The sequence below is a fragment of the Mustelus asterias genome, chromosome 2 (genome assembly GCF_964213995.1).
Source record: "Mustelus asterias chromosome 2, sMusAst1.hap1.1, whole genome shotgun sequence".
Taxonomy (NCBI): domain Eukaryota; kingdom Metazoa; phylum Chordata; class Chondrichthyes; order Carcharhiniformes; family Triakidae; genus Mustelus; species Mustelus asterias.
In genome coordinates, this window is record NC_135802.1 from 13,654,186 (window position 1) to 13,674,965 (window position 20,780).

Here is a 20,780-nt window from a genome sequence, read left to right on the forward strand (position 1 = left end):
TTCACTCTATCTATACCCATCAAAATCTTATACACCTCTATCAAATCTCCCCTCAATCTTCTATGCTCCAGGGAATAAAGTCCCAACCTATTCAATCTCTCTCTGTAACTCAGCTTCTCAAGTCCCGGCAACATCCTTGTGAACCTTCTCTGCACTCTTTCAATCTTATTTACATCCTTCCTGTAACTAGGTGACCAAAACTGTACACAATACTCCAAATTCGGCCTCACCAATGCCTTATATAGCCTTACCATAACACTCCAACTTTTATACTCGATACTCCGATTTATAGAGGCCAATGTACCAAAGGCACTCTTTACCACCCTATCCACCTGTGACGTCACTTTTAGGGAATTCTGTACCTGTATTCCCAGATCCCTCTGTTCAACTGCACTCTTCAGAGTCCTACCATTTACCCTGTACGTTCTACTTTGGTTTGTCCTTCCAAAGTGCAATATCTCACACTTGTCTGCGTTAAATTCCATTTGCCATTTTTCAGCCCATTTTTCTAGTTGACCCAAATCCCTCTGCAAGCTTTGAAAACCTTCCTCACAGTCCACTACAGCTCCAATCTTTGTATCATCAGCAAACTTGCTGATCCAATTTACCACATTATCATCCAGATCATTGATATAGATGACAAACAACAATGGACCCAACACCGATCCCTGCGGCACACCACTAGTCACAGGCCTCCACTCAGAGAAGCAATCCTCCACAACCACTCTCTGGCTTCTTCCATTGAGCCAGTGTCTTATCCAATTTACTACCTCCCCATGTATACCTAGCGACTGAACCTTCCTAACTAACCTCCCATGAGGGACCTTGTCAAAGGCCTTGCTGAAGTCCAGGTCGACAACATCCACCGCCTTCCCTTCATCCACTTTCCTGGTAACCTCCTCGAAAAACTCTAATAGATTGGTCAAACATGACCTACCACACACAAAGCCATGTTGACTCTCCCTAATAAGTCCCTGTCTATCCAAATATTTGTAGATCCTATCCCTTATCACACCTTCCAATAACTTGCCCACCACCAACGTCAAACTTACTGGCCGATAATTTCCCGGATTTCTTTTGGAACCTTTTTTAAACAACGGAACAACATGAGCCACCCTCCAATCATCCGGCACCTCCCCCGTGAATACTGACATTTTAAATATGTCTGCCAGGGCCCCTGCAAGTTCAACACTAGCTTCCCTCAAGGTCCGTGGGAATACCCTGTCCGGTCCTGGGGATTTATCCACTCTGATTTGCCTCAAGACAGCGAGCACCTCCTCCCCTTTAATCTGTAAAGGTTCCATGGCCTCCCTACCAGTTTGCCCTATTTCCGTAGACTCCATGCCCGTTTCCTTAGTAAATACGGATGCAAAAAACCATTTAGTATCTCCCCCATCTCTTTTGGTTCCATACACAGTCTACCACTCTGGTCTTCAAGAGGACCTATTTTATCCCTCACTATCCTTTTGCTCCTAACATACCTATAGAAGCTCTTTGGATTTTCCTTCACTCTGTCTGCCAAAGCAACCTCATGTCTTCTTTTAGCCCTCCTGATTTCCCTCTTAAGAAGCTTCTTGCACTTTTTATACTCCTCGAGCATGTGATCTGTTCCTTGCTGCCTGTACATTTCATAGAACTCTCTCTTCCTCTTAATCAGCGTTACAATCTCCCTCGAGAACCAAGGTTCCTTATTCCTATTTACTTTGCCTTTAATCCTGACAGGAACATACAAACTCTGCACTCTCAAAATTTCTCCTTTGAAGGCCTCCCACTTTCCATTTACATCCTTACCAGAGAACAGCCTGTGCCAATCCACACTTCCCAGATCCCTTCTCATTTCATCAAATTTGGCCTTTTTCCAGTTTAGAACTTCAACCCGAGGACCTGATCTATCCTTATCCATGATCAGGTTGAAACTATGTGCGACACTGCTGGTTGCCCTGCAGGTGGCGGTGTCGCGAGAGATGTGTGACACTCTGCTGGCTGCCCTGTGGGTGGCGGTGTCGCGAGAGATGTGTGACACTCTGCTGGCTGCCCTGCAGGTGGCGGTATCGCGGGAGTTGTGTGACACTCTGCTGGCTGCCCTGTGGGTGACGGTGTCGCGAGAGATGCGTGACACTCTGCTGGCTGCCCGGCAGGTGGCGGTGTCGCAGGAGCTCAATGATACTCTGCTGGCTGCCCTGCAGGTGGCGGTGTCCCGGGAGGTGTGTGACACTCTGCTGGCTGCCCTGCAGGTGGCGGTGTCGCGGGAGCTCCATGATACTCTGCTGGCTGCCCTGTAGGTGGCGGTGTCCCGAGAGATGGGTGACACTGCTGGCTGCCCGACAGGTGGCGGTACCGCGGGAGGTGTGTGACACTCAGCTGGCTGCCCTGCAGGTGGCGGTGTCGTGGGAGCTCAATGATACTCTGCTGGCTGCCCTGCAGGTGGCGGTATCCCGGGAGGTGTGTGACACTCTGCTGGCTGCCCTGCAGGTGGCGGTATCCTGGGAGGTGTGTGACACTCTGCTGGCTGCCCTGCAGGTGGCGGTATCGCGGGAGCTCAATGATACTCTGCTGGCTGTCCTGCAGGTGGCGGTGTCCCGGGAGTTTCGAGCCGCTGATAAGATGGCGGCGGGGTCCAGGGGTCTCTAAGCCGCTGTGAAGGGTCGGGGCGGCCGTTATGCTGCTGTGTTTTCCGCCGGGTTGTGGCCGAGCGCTGGGGCTCTCAGTGCGGCTCCGTGCCTCCGGGACGTGTCGGCGGAGCTGCAGTGCCCAGGCTGGAGGCCGGTACCGCTGCTATGCGCTCCGGCACCGGCAGCTGCTGCGGCTCCAGGGCCGGGACAGCGGCGCCTTCCTCCAGGGTCTGGTCACTAACGACGTGGCGGCTGTGCTGAGCGGGCCCCGGGACTCTCTGTACTGTCACTTCCTCAACCTGCAGGGGAGAACCCTGTTCGATGTGATCCTCTACAGGTGGGTCTGGGGGTTAAACAAACACCTGAAACATTAATAACCTGAGAAAACCCAGCAACATCTAGAGGAGAAACAGTTAACATTTCCAGTCCCTTTGACTCTTTGTCAGGACTGAGAGGGGGAAAATCTGTTGGATATTAAGTGCAAAGTTTGTTTATTAGTGTCACATTAACACTGCAATGAAGTTATTGTGAAAATCCCCCAGTCACCACACTCTGGCGCCTGTTTGGGTACACAGAGAATTTAGCTTGGCCAATGCTCCTAACCCGCACATCTTTTGGACTGTGGGAGGAAACCAGAGCACCCGGAGGAAACCCACGCAGACATGGGGAGAATGTGCAAACTCTACGCAAACAGTGACCCAAGCTGGGAATCGAACCCAGGTCCCTGGCACTGTGAGGCAGCAACGCTAACCACTGTGCTGTCTGTATATTAAACTATAGCTGGAAGAGATTGCAACAAAATTGTAAGAAACAAATGCATATTAGCATTCCTAAATTAATCCACACCCAATTCAGCCCCATTGACATGTGTGGATGAACAGAGGGATCTGGGTGTCCATGTGCATAGATCCCTGAAAGTTGGCACCCAGGTTGATAGGGTTGTTAAGAAGGCGTACAGTGTGTTAGCTTTTATTTGTAGAGGGATTGAGTTTCGGAGCCAGGAGGTCATGCTGCAACTGTACAAAACTCTGGTGCGGCTGCATTTGGAGTATTGCGTACAGTTCTGGTCGCCGTATTATAGGAAAGATGTGGAAGTGTTGGAAAGGGTGCAGAGGAGATTTACCAGGATGTTGCCTGGTATGGTGGGAAAATCGTATGAGGAAAGGCTGAGGGGCTTGAGGTTGTTTTCATTAGAGAGAAGAAGGTTAAGAGGTGACTTAATAGAGGCTTACAAGATGATCAGAGGATTAGAGAGGGTGGATAGTGAGAGCCTTTTTCCTCGGATGGTGTTGGCTAGCACGAGGGGACATAGCTTTAAATTGAGGGGTGAGAGATATGGGACAGATGTTAGAGGTAGGTTCTTTACTCAGAGAGTGGTAAGGGCGTGGAATGCCCTGCCTGCAGCAGTGGTGGACTCGTCAACGTTGAGAGCGTTCAAGTGGTTATTGGATAAACATATGGATGATATTGGAATAGTGTAGATTAGAGGGGCTTTAGATTGGTACCACTGGTCGGCACAACATCGAGGGCCGAAGGGCCTGTACTGCGCTGTAATGTTCTATGTTCTATTTTAAAGTCTTACACTCATTGTTCTTACACTCAGTTCATTTTTAATTTCTATAATATAGTAAAAGTGTCTATACTGTGCACGGTTGGCCATTTGCCTTGGCTTATTTGGAGAGGACTCTTATGAAAGGGCTTACTAATACGATAAGGAATGCAGAAAGTTAGCATGCAGATCCAATTAGGAAGGCGTGATGACCTTTATGGCCAGGGGATTGGACTAGGACAATAAAGAAATCTTGCTCCAGGATTTTGCTGAGACCGTGTGTATTTATGGTCTGCACATTAAAGAAAGATTATGCTTGCATTGGAGTGAGTACAGCCAAGGTTCACAAGGTTCAATGATGAGAAGCTGAGTAAACTGAGCTTATGTTCTCAGGAGTTTTGAAGAAAGAGGTAATCTCATGGAAACATAGAAAGGTTTGATCGGTGGACCCTGAGAGATTGTTTCCCCTGGTCGGGGAACACCAAGTCTCAGGATAAGGGGCTGATCGTTTAGGACTGAGATGAGGAATTACTTCACTTAGTGTTGTGAATCTTTGGAATTCTCTAGCCCAGAGGGTTGTGGATGCTCCATTGTTGAATACATTGAAGCTCGAGAGAGAGACAGATGCCAGAGAATGAAGGGATATAGGGAGTGGCTGGGAAAATGGAGCTGAAATGGAATTGAAGCCCAGGATCAGCCGTGATTGCATTGAATGACTTAATGGGCTGTATGATCTATTCTTGATCCTATATCTTGCATTCTTCTGATAATAAAGGTTATTAGTTCAATTTAGGTCAACATTGCTTTGTGTGCATCTTTGCATCAGAATTCATGCTGACCATTGCCAATAAGTACAATGCACTGAGCTTGTTGTCTCTGAGAATTACAGTAGATTCACAAGACAGAACTCTGTAGTTCATTCCAACCAGGCCATTCCAGATTTTCTCCTCTTATTGGCATCATTCAAATCAAATTGTTTTGTTAAGATCTTGTTTTAAATATAATCTGTAGGCATGCGAACAGTTGTATTGGAAAGTGAATCACCTCACTGTCTGTGTTGCTGCTAAAGTTACTTCTTCCAAAGAGTAATCTTCTGTTCCTTTTGAAATGTCAGGTTGCACAAAAGCCAAGATAAAGAGCAAAGCATTCTCCTGGAGTGTGACGCCACGTTGCTGGATTCTGTTCAGAAGCATTTGAAAGTTTATAAAATTAGAAGGAAAGTGGACATATCCCCTTGTCCAGATCTCTTCCTGTGGACAATACTCCCAGTCGAACAGTCAACCAAAACTGGCAGCGCTTTAGAAATAAATGCCAAGAAGGTGGTGGTGTGCACTCGGGACCCCAGAACGGATGCAATGGGATGGCGCCTGGTGTTGAGCGCGAGTGACAACCCATTAGACGTTGTCCCAGAAAGCCATCTAGGAGATATCCAGGACTATCATAGATATCGGTATAAGATAGGTAAGGAGCGAACCGAAACCCCTTAGAGTCTGAAGTTTCAAAGGGGTTACTGTGAAAAATATCTTGCAAACTTTTAAGGGCGTTACTGTGTTATCTTCATGATAGTGAGGATCACATTCGAAGCAAAGTGATCCTTGATGCCGCCTCAGTTTTTGCTGTGTTTTTGCAAATCATCACTTGTCATACATTCTTAAGATAAGGGTAACTTTTTACACAGGCATGTCTGTCATGGGCAGATTATTAATTGACGGGGTAATAATGATGGGCTGATTATCTGTACAGATGGCTGGAATTATGTTGTCAAAGCCCCAAACTATCAGATTTTTAAACTTTAATTTTGTCTGTTACTGTGTACTTTGGCGCATCTCACTCTCTGTAAGATCCAGTAATAATATGCTTCTGATCTGGTTCTGAGAGTAGCCAACCCATCGTATATTTATTTATATGGTTGGGGCAGAGGGAAATGTTTTCAAACTTATTGTGTTCCTGCTGTGATACTGAGTCATAGATCCACAGTTAGGTGGATGTACGGCAAAAAGGGCAACTGGTTCAAGGAGAGAGGTCTCTGTCACACACTATCATTGATTGTGTTGGGGAAGGGCTGCCTGTAATAAAGCCCTTCAATGAGGACCTGGATTTACTAGTTACTGGTGGGTTAACCTGGTACATGGCATTGGACAGCACAACATGTTGAGGGCAAATATTCCTCTTGTACTGGTGAGGGTATGTGGGGTTCAGATGTAATAAGATGGGCAGCTGTGCTGTGCACAAGAGGCGATATATTAAGTTAATGGTGAGTTTAGGCTGTCACCGCACTGCTTCTGATGCCTCTGTCCATCTAGCAAAAGCTCAAGCCTTCACTGAGCTGTTATCTAATGATCAGCTAGTGATTTTCTTCCTTTGTAAGCAGGGTCTCCAGCCGTGGTGTTGCTCCACAATGACACTTCTACCCACAATGTTTGAGGCCTCGTCCATTTTCAGGCAGTCAGTAGCTGGGCCAGTCAGCCCTGCAAAGTAAGAACACTCCTGGTGATTGGCCAGCCAACCTCCATCATTAATGAAAGTTGGAGGAACAGAGCTGTCACTGGGGGCAGGGATTCTTCCCGAAATGTTCAAGAACATCAAGCCAGTGTCCTAGTCATTGTGGTAATCCTAGCCGGTGGGCAGTTGGATGTTGTACTGTTTTAGCCAGTTATGTTCCAACATTCTTGGCTTTCCTGGGTTATTCCAATTTGTGCCCGAGGTGTGTGGAATGGTCAGTGAGATGTGGATATTATAATGGGTTCTATACACACCCAGTGCCCACTGATTAAAATAAAAATCCGATTGCATCATTGTGACCATGTCATTTTTTATTTCGTGGTGTGGGCGTTGCTGGCTAGGTCAATGTTTATTTTCCATCCCTTGTTGCCCTTGAGAAGGTGGTGGTGAGCTGTCTTCTTGAATCGCTGCAGTCCGTGTGGTGTAGGTACACCCACAGTGCTGTTAGGGAGAGAGTTTCAGGATTTTGACCCAGCGCCAGTGAAGAAATGGACATTTTGAAAGGTTCAGGTGCCTGAAGGAGCTTGACATGCAAGCAAGTCATCTCTCTAAAGGGGTCCATAGAGTATGTTGAAATGTTGCTTTAGTGAGAATATTGGGTAGCTGGGTGCCAAGCTATTAAAAATGATTAAGTATTGATTATGTGAACGTATAAGAACATGTTTTACATGTACAAATCATTAGGACAGATGGTAATCTTGTTTTTATTTAAGGAATTGCTGAAGGTGTGAAGGACCTTCCATGCGGAGAAGCAATACCTCTGGAATCCAACCTCACTTACATGAATGGGATCAGTTTCACCAAAGGCTGTTACATCGGGCAAGAGTTAACGGCACGGACTCACTACACGGGCGTGATTAGGAAAAGGCTGATGCCAATCCAACTGGACACCCCTTTACCCCCTGACAGTGCTCCCGAAAAGGCACAGATTGTGTCTGCATCAGGAAAGTCGGCCGGAAGGCTGAGAAGCTACCTGGGTGATGTTGGTTTAGCCATGGTTCGACTGGCCTTCGTAAATGAACCACTTCATCTGCGCACAGCGGGTGATGCCCGTGTGCAGTTGAAGGCATCTGTTCCGGATTGGTGGCCCAGTGATGAGAGTAAATAAATGAATATATGTTTTATAACGAGCACTGCATCTTGTGGAAAAATATTTTCCTGAATAGAGAATTGGATTTGTGAAAATACTTTGTGAGAGTTTTCATTAACCCGATATTGCAACTTCACCTGCCAATCCTCTGGTAAGACCCCCATCTAAATCACGTTGCACTTTGCAGTCGAACAGCAATACAACTTGTTTGTCTACAGGAATTTTTGACACGAAAACTAATTCTTTACTGAGAATTTGAAACAATTTAAGTTGTTAACTGTTCTGGGGCGAATGGGATCAAAGGTTATGGGGAGAAAGCAGGATTAGGCTATTGAGTTGGACGATCAGCCATGTTTGTGATGAATGGAGGAGCAGGCTTGAAGGGCTGAATGGCCTCCTCCTGCTCCTATCTTCTATGTTTCTAAGTGCTGACCTATCAAAATACATTAAGACACATGAATGTTATTAGACTGAATAAGGAATAGGACAACTGGACATATTGTCAGTTAATATTGCCAAATTCTCACTTGCTTGTCTACATATTATCATTCTTTTATTCCATTTTGTTTTCTTAACCACCCAACTCTCGAGACGAAGGGTTGGACTTTGGCTGTGGCCAGGAGGCAGCTCCCAATTAGCTGAGTAGGAGGCCAGTGTTCCAGAAAGGCCGAGAGTCCCTCCCTGATGGCAGCAGGAGCCACAGGCCACCCACTGGAGAGGGATTCCCCCTCCACAGCGGTGGCCTGGCTGCAAAGGCAATTTATTAATTTTAGATTCTAAAACACTGGAGAGAGAAGTGCACTCTCCCTCACTTAAGAGTTATGGTGAGCGGGCGGGTAAGTGGAACTGAGTCCACGAAATGATCAGCCATGAACTTATTGAATGGCGGAGCAGGCTCGAGGGGCCAGATGGTCTGCTCCTGCTCCTAGTTCTTATGTTCTTATGTTAACCTGCCATGGGATACTGCTGCTGCTTTCAATGTGGAAGGCTTCTTGTCCTCCAGCTTTGAGAGGCCTCACTCTGAGTCCCTCTGTGCCAAATCACAATGAGTGACTCTTTCACAGACAACTGGTTTTGGGGACGGGGACACGAACGCGCACGCATGCACACACACACACCGCCCCCCCCCCCCCGGCCATTTAAGCCTGACAGATGGTAGAAACCAGTTCCAAGTTTTTGCCAGTATCTGCCCATTTGACAACCTGCTTGTAGTTGGCTCAAAGCTATTAACCCCTCTGGCTATGGGATGACACAGGAACCAAAGAAAATCTTACATCTGCATTTGTGAGTTGGTTTTCTGAGATTCAGTGGAACGGAATGAAGGGAATTGAAACATTTCCTCTAACTCTACCTGAAGATTTATGGTGTCAGTACTGCATGCCTCAAATGCACAAACAAATATTTTGAAAACCTATTGTTTTAATAAGTATTTTGGGCGTCAGGCATACATTCCTGGTGTTTGGTGTCCAAAGTTGCTGGACAAACTTTTTCTCGACCCGGTCACTTTCCAGAATTGCATTACTATTAGCACCGCTGCCTCACAGCGCCAGAGACTCGGGTTTAATTCCCGGCTTGGGTCACTGTCTGTGTGGAGTTTGCACGTTCTCCCTGTGTCTGTGTGGGTTTCCTCCGGGTGCTCCGGTTTCCTCCCACAGTCCGAAGGATGTGCTGGTTAGGTGGATTGTCCATGCTAAATTCTCCCTCAGTGTACCCGAACAGGCGCTGGAGTGTGGCGACTAGGGGATTTTCACAATAACCTCATTGCAGTGTTAATGTAAGCCTACTTGTAACACTATTAAATAAACGTTAAACTTAAAAAACGTCATTATATCTTTCCAGCCCCTCCTCTCCATTCCTTGCTCTCTCCGCCTCTCTCGTGTGACGGGGAAACATTGGTATTAACAGTCCTCTGTTACAATGCCAAGCTGCTTAGTGTTCTATATTCAGGGAGGCAATCAGGAATTGCTGGAGGTAGAATATCAAAATCCATCCAGCCCTGAAACGTTAACGTTTTAAAATTCATTTGTGGGATATGGGCGTCGCTGGCCAGCATTTATTGCCCATCCCTAGGTTCCCTTGAGAAGGTGGTGGTGAGCTGCCTTCTTGAATCGCTGCAGTCCTTGTGCTGTGGGTTGACCCACAATGCCGTTAGGGAGGCAATTCCAGGATTTTGATCCAGAAATAGTGAAGGAATGGCGATATATTTCCAAGTCAGGATGGTGAGTGGCTTGGAGGGGAACTTTCAGGTGGTGGTGTTTCTGCTGCCCTTGTCCTTCTAGATGGAAGTGGTCGTGGGTTTGGAAGGTGCTGTCTAAGGATCTTTGGTGAATTGCTGCAGTGCATCTTGTAGATGGTACACACTGCTGCTACTGAGCGTCGGTGGTGGAGGGAGAGGGTGTTTGTAGATGTGGTGCCAATCAAGCCGGCTGCTTTGCCCTGGATGGTGTCAAGCTTCTTGACCCATCCAAGCAAATTACACTCCTTACTTGTGCTTTGCATGTGGTGGATAGACTTTGGGGTCTCGGGAGGTGATTTACACACCACAGTATTCCTAGCCTTTGACCTGCTCTTGTAACCACTGTGTTTATGTAGACTCCAGTTGAGTTTCTGGTCAGTGGTAACCCCAAGGATGTTGACAGTGGGGGATTCAGTGATGGTTACACCATTGAATATCATGGGGTGGTGGTTAGAGTGTCTCTTATTGGAGATGGTCATTGCCTGGCATCTGTGTGGCACGAATATCACTTGCTGCTTGTCAGCCCAAGCCTGGATATTGTCCAGATCGTGCTGCATTTGAACATGGACTGCCTCGGTATCTGAGGAGTTGCGAATGGTGCTGAACATTGTGCAATCATCGGTGAACATCCCCACTTCTGACCTTATGACAGAGGGAAGGTCAATTGATGAAGCAGCTGAAGATGGTTGGGCCTAGGACACGACACTGAGGAACTCCTGCAGAGATGTCCTGGAGCTGAGATGACTGATCCTCCACAACCACAACCATCTTCCTATGTAGCAAGTATGACTCAACCTGACACCTATTGATTCCCGTTTTGCTGGGGTTCCTTGATGCCACACTCAGTCAAATGCGGCCTTGATGTCAAGGGCTGTCACTCTCACCTCACTTCTGGAATTCAGCTCACTTATCCATGTTTGAACCAAGGCTGCAATGAGGTCAGGAGCTGAGTGACCCTGGCGAAACCAAACTAGATGTCACTGAGCAGGTTATTGCTGAGCAGGTGCTGCTTGATAGCAGTGTTGATGAAACCTTCCATCACTTTACTGATCATTGAGAGTAGGCTGATTGGGCGGTAATTGGCCGGGTTGGATTTTTCCTGCTTTTTGTGTACAGAGTAAGAAGTTTAACAACACCAGGTTAAAGTCCAACAGGTTTATTTGGTAGCAAAAGCCACACAAGCTTTCGGAGCTCTAAGCCCCTTCTTCAGGTGAGTGGGAATTCTGTTCACAAACAGAGCTTATAAAGACACAGACTCAATTTACATGAATAATGGTTGGAATGCGAATACTTACAACTAATCAAGTCTTTAAGAAACGAAACAATGTGAGTGGAGAGAGCATCAAGACAGGCTAAAAAGATGTGTATTGTCTCCAGACAAGACAGCCAGTGAAACTCTGCAGGTCCACTAGGACACTACACTGAGAGTTTCACTGGCTGTCTTGTCTGGAGACAATACACATCTTTTTAGCCTGTCTTGATGCTCTCTCCACTCACATTGTTTCGTTTCTTAAAGACTTGATTAGTTGTAAGTATTCGCATTCCAACCATTATTCATGTAAATTGAGTCTGTGTCTTTATAAGCTCTGTTTGTGAACAGAATTCCCACTCACCTGAAGAAGGGGCTTAGAGCTCCGAAAGCTTGTGTGGCTTTTGCTACCAAATAAACCTGTTGGACTTTAACCTGGTGTTGTTAAACTTCTTACTGTGTTTACCCCAGTCCAACGCCGGCATCTCCACATTTTGTGTACAGGACATACCTGGGCAATTTCCCACATTGTCGGGTAGATGCCAGTGTTGTAACTGTATTGGAAGAGCTTGGCTAGAGGAGCAGCAAGTTCTGGAGCACAAGTCTTCAGTACTATTGCTAATGTTATCAGGGCCCATTGCCTTTGCAGTATCCAGTGATCCCTCAGATGCTGTTAGACTTGTTGAGTACTTCCTGTTACCTACTTCATTCCTCCTTCAGGCTTTTTAACAAATATAGCATGTTGGATGTTTTGGCACCTCACTGTTGTATGCGCTCTTCACGTATCTCCAGGAACCTCTTGCCCATGAATGTGTGTAGGAACCTGGAGTACCACAATGTTGCCTTCAAAATGTTGGCCTGGTCTTCGCATTCTGTGAACAGAGGATTTTGCAATTCCATCGATATTTGTTTCATAGAATCCCCACAGTGCAGAAGGAGGCCATTCAGCCCATCAGGTCTGCACTGATAATCCAAGTAAGAAGTTTAACAACACCAGGTTAAAGTCCAACAGGTTTATTTGGTAGCAAAAGCTACCAAATAAACCTGTTGGACTTTAACCTGGTGTTGTTAAACTTCTTACTGTGTTTACCCCAGTCCAACGCCGGCATCTCCACATCCTGATAATCCCACCCAGGCCCTATCCCCACAACCCCACGCATTTACCCTAGCTAGTCCCCTTGACCCTAAGGGGCAATTTAGCATGGCCAATCAACCTAACCTGCACATCTTTGGACTGTGGGAGGAAACCGGAGCACCCGGAGGAAACCCACACAGACACGGGGAGAATGTTCAAACTCCACACAGACAGTGCCCCAAGCCGGGAATCGAACCCGGGTCCCTGGCGCTGTGAGGCAGCGGTGCTAACCACTGTGCCACCCTGCCGCCCCTCTTCTCATTCAGCTGTCTTTTCCTCCATGGTAACTGAAAAGAACATGTTCTGGACCTGTTGAGTTTTCAGAATTGCATTATTATTCCTTGATGATGTCCCTCTCTGGGCATTCACATCTGGGCTTTTGCTACCAAATAAACCTGTTGGACTTTAACCTGGTGTTGTCAAACTTCTTACTGCATTCACAGAACTACATATAACTGTGACGGAATCTCTATTCATAGTAAGGTAATCTGCTGGAATCCAACCAAACAAGTGGGCACTTCTCTCTCCAACGTTTTAGAATATAAAATTTATATATGGCCATTTTTCATAGTGAGTAACATGAGCGACCGCTTGATGCATGTGTTAAGTGCATCATGCATGTGGGCTGAATGGACTGCTTGTGCTATACTGTGCAATGAATCTGTTCACTAAGATAGCTTGAGATGAACCCGAGGTATAACATTTCAGCTCAAAGTAACTGGTATTCCTCTTATTGGAATTGTTTGGTTGGATTCCACCAGATCACCTTACTATGAAGAGAGATTCCGTCACAGTTATATGTAGTTCTGTGAATGCCCAGAGGGGGACATCATCAATCCCTGTATCTAAGTTACAATAAGGATGCTAACTAAAGTGTAAGAATTAGGAAGTAAATCGTTACATATTTTCAGTGCCAAGGAGGATCTGAATTAAACGTTCCATTGGGCGTGCTGCATTATTGTCTTTTGCTGTTGTTTACGTTGCATCTAGTAAGCATACACACTTTCATTGTTAGGTGTTTAGACATCTGCTTGACATAGTTGGTGTTAGTCTTGCACCTGAACCAATCCTGGATTCCAGCACTAGGACAGATTTGCACACCTGATCTAGGCTGACAGTTTGGTGTAACACTGCCTATAGTCAGATAGACTTTAAACCTAAACTCTGTCTACCTATATTTGTCTCCCTTCCCTCAACTGACCAGAATACATAATCTGCTAATCATACATTTGCTGGGATGTTGCTGTGTGCAAACTGATATGAAAGATGCTCCATACGCCCTTCCCTTTCTGTCAGTTGTCCTGGGTCCTGAATTCCTTTCTTTGCGAGAAGCTGTAAATACTGCAGGGAGGAGGCCGGCTCATTTTTATGAATGTGAAATAAATAGTAAAAGTGACACAGCTACCATAAAGGACCATCACCGTATTAGCCAATTGTTGACAAATCATTTTATCGAGCAGCAGCTGAATGGTGGCAGGATAATAATGGACAAATGATTCATTTGGTTGTTAGGATTCTGTTGTACAACAAACTGCTAACATTGATTTACTGAAGAAGCTGAAAGTATTTGAATAAAGTTTCGAGATCAACGTGTCCCTGAACCTTATGAAGTATGGTGGCAGATAACGCTGATTAGATTGCCATGTAAATACTTCATTTCATCCAAGTGTTTGGTCTTTGTGAATTCCTTGCCTGTATTCTGTGGAGTTTTGCAGGCCACGTATGAAGCTTATAGCATTGTTCATAAGATATAGGAGCAGAATTAGGCCATTCGACCCATCGAGCCGGCTCCACCATTCGTTAATGACTGATATGCTCCTCATCCCCATTTTCCTGCCTTCTCCCCATAACCCTTCAACCCATTACCAATTAAAATTCTGTCTAACTCCTCAAATTTACTCAATGTCCCAGCATCCACCGCTCTTGGGGCAGTGAATTCCACAGATTCACAACCCTTTGGGAGAAGTAGTTTCTCCTCAACTCTGTTTTAAATTTGCTACTCCTTATTCTAAGATTATGACCTCTCACCCTAGAATGCCCCACAAGAGGAAGTATCCCCTCCACGTCCACTTTATCCATACCTTTTATCATCTTGTATACCTCATGATATGGAGATGCCGGCGTTGGACTGGAGTGGGCACAATAAGAAGTCTCACAACACCAGGTTAAAGACCAACAGGTTTATTTGGTAGCACGAGTTTTCGGAGCACTGCTCCATCATCAGGTGAGAAGGACTCGCCTGATGAAGGAGCAGCACTCTGAAAGCTCGTACTACCAAATAAACCTGTTGGACTTTAAACTGCTGTTTTGAGACTTCTTAGTTATATACCTCAATTTGATCTCCCCTCATTCTTCTAAATTCCAGAGAGTATGGGCCTAAACTGTTCAATCTCTCGTCATACCCCTCATCTCTGGAATCAATCTAGTGAACCTCCTCTGAACTGCCTCCAATGCCAGTGAGTTTCCTCCGGGTGCTCCGGTTTCCTCCCACAGTCCAAAGATGTGCGGGTTAGGTTGATTGACCATGCTAAAAATTGCCCCTTAGTGTCCTGGGATGCGTAGATTAGAGGGATTAGCAGGTAAAAATATGTAGGGATATGGGGGTAGGGCCTGGGTGGGATTGTGGTTGGTGCAGACTCGATGGGCCGAATGGCCTCTTTCTGTACTGTAGGGTTTCTATGATTACATCTTTCCTCAAGTAAGGGGACCAAAACTGTGCGCAGTACTCCAGGTGCGGCCTCACCAATGCCTTCTATAGTTGCAACAATACTTCCTTACCTTTATATTCTATTCCTTTAGCTATAAATGCCAACATTCCATTCACTTTCTTTATTATCTGTTGTACCTGCATGCTAGTTTTCTGTGACTCATGAACGAGGACAACCAGATCCCTCTGCACTGGAGCACCCCGAAGTCTCTTTCCATTTAGGTAATGTTCTCATCAATTTGCATGCATCTCGAACTGTGGATACCAACAAGTCTGAATGGTTTGACTCAGGAATGATCCACTTCTGAAAGCAGAAAGGTTATTAGCCCTTTCCGAACTATGTGAAATTCCAATAGAAGAAAATGTGACTGCAAGCAAAATGGAAGTGCCTGGCCTTTGGGATACACATTGTCAGGGTTTGCAAACCCCATTCAGCTCAAAGAATGTTGTTTGGACATTTCTGATTAAGAGCATGGAAATATATGGAGTCTATCTGTAGACGTTACAACCAATCAGACCATTTACCCAACCAATCCATGTTTCCACACGACCAAATTGTTTTAATCACATTTATTCACTCCTGTTTCTATGGGTGGTATCTTGAGCCTGTGTTTGCTGTCAGGGACTTGAGATCCACAAGTCACAGTTCTTGTCAGTGAGAATGCAATTTTGGATCTTCCCCGCTGATGATGATTTACATAGATTTCCATTCATTTCAATATTATTAAACTGCCCCCTTGCAAGATATTGACCCCGGCCGTACCTTCAAACTGCGCTGACGTGACGTTATGCCCGTGCAGTTCACAATAGGTACACACACACATGAACCTGTTATTGGGGTCTTCCCTTGGGTGTAAATGTAAGTCTCGCCCCCAGGAGACGAGGGACATGGCCAGGCAATGCTCTTGGCACAGATTGGCACCATGCTCACGCCGCTCTGGCAGTGCCAACCTGGCTGTGCAAGGGACAGGCCTCAGTGGGATCCTCGTGGGGGGTGGGGGTAGGATTTGTGCAGCTGTGGTTGTTGGCTGGGAGCAGACAGATAGGTAGTGTATGACGCCGATGGTTGTTTTGGTGGTGGGGGTGGGGGAAGGGGAGTTGGAGTGAATGCTGGCTCCCATCGGGGGTGGGGAGGGGAGCCCCTGAGGCCTCCAATGTGGGAAGTTTATTTCTACTCTATTTAGGGTGAATTTTAAAGATAGTACCCTGATCTCTGCGCTGCCAGATTTTGCCGGTGTGTTTAGGCCCTGTCCCTCTGTGTAACAGTGAATCATGCCCCATTGATTTTTTTTGGCAGAGTGGTAGAATCTGGGGAGGAATGCACCAGTTTTCTTGCCAGAACCAATGCTCTGCCATATCACAGTGGTTAGCACTGCTGCCTCACAGTGCCAGAGACCTAGGTTTGATTCCCGGCTTGGGTCACTATCTGTGCTGAGTTTGCACATTCTTCCTGTGTCTGCATGGGTTTCCTCCGGGTGTTCCAGCTTCCTCCCACAGTCCAAAGATGTGCGGGTTAGGCGCATTGGTCATGCTAAATTCTCCCTCAGTGTACCCGAACAGGCTCTGGAGTGTGGCGACTAGGGGATTTTCACAGTAACTTCATTACGGCTTGTAGGAAGGGACTAAAGAAGGAAATTAGGAGAGCCAGAAGGGGTCACGAGAAGGCCTTGGCAGGTAGGATAAAGGAAAACCCTAAGGCGTTCTATAAATATGTGAAGAGTAAAAGGATGAGACGTGAAGGAATAGGGCCTATAAAAGGTGAAGGCGGGAAAATCTGTACGGAACCAGTAGAAATGGCAGAGGTGCTTAATGAGTATTTTGCCTCTGTTTTCACAGAGGAGAAGGACCTGGGTGGATGTACTGCGGGCTTGCGGTGGACTGAAAAGATTGAGTATGTAGACTTTAAGAAAGAGGTTGTGCTGGAATCTTTGAATGGCATCAAGATAGATAAGTCGCTGTGTCCGGATGGGATGTACCCCAGGTTACTGTGGGAGGCGAGGGAAGAGATTGCAGAGCCTCTGGCGACGATCTTTGCGTCGTCGATGGAGATGGGAGAGGTGCCGGCGGATTGGAGGATTGCGGATGTGGTTCCTATTTTCAAGAAGGGGAATAGGGATAGCCCAGGAAATTACCGACCGGTGAGTCTAACCTCAGTGGTTGGTAAGCTGATGGAGAAGATCCTGAGGGACAAGATTTATGAGCATTTAGAGCGGTTTAGTATGCTCAAGAATACTCAGCATGGCTTTGTCAAAGGCAGATCGTGCCTTAATAGCCTGGTGGAGTTCTTCGAAAATGTGACGAAACACATTGACGAAGGGAAAGCGGTAGATGTGGTTTATATGGATTTTAGCAAGGCGTTTGATGAGGTCCCCCATGCAAGGCTTCTAGAAAAAGTGAGAGGGCATGGGATCCAAGGGGCTGCTGCCCTGTGGATTCAGAACTGGCTTGCCCAAAGGAGGCAGAGAGTGGTTATAGATGGGTCTTTTTCTAAATGGAGGCCGGTCACCATGGTGTGCCCCAGAGATCTGTTCTGGGACCCTTGCTGTTTGTCATTTTCATAAATGACCTGGATGAGGAAGTGGAGGGATGGGTTGGTAAGTTTGCCGACGACACAAAGGTTGGTGGGGTTGTGGATAGTCTGGAGGGATGTCAGAAGTTACAGAGGGACATAGATAGGATGCAAGACTGGGCGGAGAAGTGGCAGATGGACTTCAACCCAGATAAATGCGTAGTGGTCCATTTTGGCAGGTCAAATGGGATGAAGGAGTACAATATAAAGGGAAAGACTCTTAGTACTGTAGAGGATCCGAAGGACCTTGGGGTCCGGGTCCATAGGACTCTAAAATCGGCCCTGCAGGGGGAGGAGGTGGTTAAGAAGGCGTATGGTGCGCTGGCCTTTATCAATCGAGGGATTGAGTTTAGGAGTCCGGGGATAATGACGCAGCTATATAAGACCCTCGTCAGACCCCACTTGGAGTACTGTGCTCGGTTCTGGTCGCCTCATTACAGGAAGGATGTGGAAAAGATTGAAAAGGTGCAGAGGAGATTTACAAGGATGTTGCCTGGATTGAGTGGCATGCCTTATGAGGATAGGCTGAGGGAGCTCGGTCTTTTCTCCTTGGAGAGACGTAGGATGAGAGGGGACCTAATAGAGGTATATAAGATGTTGAGAGGCATAGATCGGGTGGACTCTCAGAGGCTTTTTCCCAGGGTGGAAATGGCTGCTACGAGAGGACACAGGTTTAAGGTGCTGGGGTGTAGGTACAGGGGAAATGTTAGGGGGAAGTTTTTCACACAGAGGGTGGTGGGCGAGTGGAATCGGCTGCCGTCAGTGGTGGTGGAGGCAAACTCAATCGGGTCTTTTAAGAGACTCCTGGATGAGTACATGGGATTTAATAGGATGGAGGGTTATAGGTAGGCCTAAAAGGTAGGGATATGTTCGGCACAACTTGTGAGGCCGAAGGGCCTGTTTTGTGCTGTAGTTTTTCTATGTTTCTATTACAGTGTGAATGTAAGCCTACTTGTGAGTAATAAATAAACTTTATAAATAAAGAAATGTTTTGTGAAGATTTAGCCCCATATTTTTCCTTCGCTGTAGTCCCTGAGGTAGGAACACCCACAGTGCTGTTAGAGAAGGAGTTCCAGGATTTTGACCCAGCGACAGAGAAGGAACAGTAATAAATTTCCAAGTCAGGATGGTGAGTGACTTGGAGAGGAACCTCTGGATGGTAGTGTTCCCAGGTACCTGCTGCTCTTGTCCTTTTGAATGGTAGTGGGTTTGGAAGGTGCTGCCTAAGGAGCCTTGTCGAGTTTCTTCACTGCATCTCGTAAATGGTACAGTCGGCTACCACCGTTCTTCGGTGGTGAAAGGATTGGATGTTTGTGGAAGGGGTAGCAATCAAGCAGGCTGCTTTTTCCTGAATATTGTCAAGTTTCTGGATTGTTGTTGGAGCTGCATTCATCCAGGGAAATGGCAAGTGATCCATCACAATCCCGACTTGTGCCTTGTACATGATGGACAAACTTTGGGGAGTCAGATGAGTTACTTGCTGCAGAATTCCCAACCTCTGTCCTGCTCTTGTAACGATGTGGAGATGCCGACGTTGGACTGGGGTAAACACAGTAAGAGTTTTAACAACACCAGGTTAAAGTCCAACAGGTTTATTTGGTAGCAAATGCTGTTAGCTTTCGGAGCGCTGCTCCTTCGTCAGATGGAGTGGAAATCTGCACTCAAACAGGGCACAGAGACACAAAATCAAGTTACAGAATACTGATTAGAATGCGAATCTCTACAACCAACCAGGTCTTAAAGATACAGACAATGTGAGTGGAGGGAGCATTAAGCACAGGTTAAAGAGATGTGTATTGTCTCCAGACAGGATAGCCAGTGAGATTCTGCAAGCCCAGGAGGCAAGCTGTGGGGCTTACTGATAGTGTGACATAAAGCCAACATCCCGGTTTAGGCCGCCCTCATGTGTGCTATCAGGCCAAGTTCCACACATGTTGGGTTCATGTTGTGTCTCTGTGCCCAGTTTGAGAGCAGATTTCCACTCCATCTGACGAAGGAGCAGCACTCTGAAAGCGAATGGCATTTGCTACCAAATAAACCTGTTGGACTTTAACCTGGTGTTGTTAAAACTCTTACTCTGTTCTTGTAATCGCAGGGTGGCACGGTGACACAGTGATTAACATTGCTGCGCCAGGGACCCTGGTTCAATCCCGGCCTCACTCATTGTGTGGAGTTTGCACATTCTCTCCGTGTCTGTGTTTTCACCAGGTGCTCCGGTTTCCTCCCATAGCCCAAAGATGTACCGGTTAGGTTGATTGGCCATGCTAAATTGGGGCGGCACGGTAGCACAGTGGTTAGCACTGCTGCTTCACAGCTCCAGGGACCTGGGTTCGATTCCCGGCTTGGGTCACTGTCTGTGTGGAGTTTGCGCATTCTCCTCGTGTCTGCGTGGGTTTCCTCCGGGTGCTCCGGTTTCCTCCCACAGACCAAAGATGTGCTGGTTAGGTTGATTGGCCATGCTAAAATTGCCCCTTAGTGTCCTGAGATGCGTAGGTTAGAGGGATTAGCGGGTAAATGTGTAGGGATATGGGAGTAGCGCCTGGGTGGGATTGTGGTCGGTGCAGGCTCGATGGGCCGAATAGCCTGTTACTGCACTGTAGGGTTCCTATGACTTTCCAATGACTAAATTGCCCCTTAGTGGCAGGGGGATTAGCAGGGTAAATACATGGAGTTACGGGGAAAGGGCCTGGGTGGGATTGTGGTCGGTGCAGACTCGATGGGCCGAATGGCCTCCTTCTGCACTGTAGGGATTCTATGATTCAAGTGGCTAGTCCAGTTTAGTTTTTGGCCAATGTTAACCCCCAGGATGTTGATAATTGACAGCCAAAAAAAAGAGTAGACCCAAAAATTATCCATTGCCTGGTCGCTCCATCAGAAACTAGAAGGGGAATTGGGGGATGTGGGGGCAGTGGTGGTTAAGCCGTGGGTCAACTTTTGTCAGCTGGGTTGTCCATCATCCAGTCCCTGCACCATGAACCTCGGCGGAGGGGGGAGGGGGTGGGGTGAAGCAATGGCTCGACAGGCCATTGGCAATCCGGGTTGTCTATCATTCAGCCCCGCCCTATGGGGGGCGGGGATGAAGTCATACGTCAACCTTTCATTGGTCGGCTGCGTTGTCTATCAACTGGTTT

At 46.8% G+C, this 20,780-nt stretch overlaps 1 protein-coding gene across 1 annotated transcript; it reads left to right on the plus strand.

Annotated features, from left to right (window-relative positions):
• Positions 1-2,570: 2,570 nt before the first annotated feature.
• Positions 2,571-9,701, plus strand: LOC144505330 (iron-sulfur cluster assembly factor IBA57, mitochondrial-like). Its single transcript, XM_078231452.1, has 3 exons — positions 2,571-2,949; positions 5,276-5,622; positions 7,377-9,701. Exons 1-3 carry the CDS (start codon positions 2,660-2,662, stop codon positions 7,769-7,771), a joined length of 1,032 nt encoding a protein of 343 aa, XP_078087578.1. The 5' UTR covers positions 2,571-2,659; the 3' UTR covers positions 7,772-9,701.
• Positions 9,702-20,780: the final 11,079 nt, after the last annotated feature.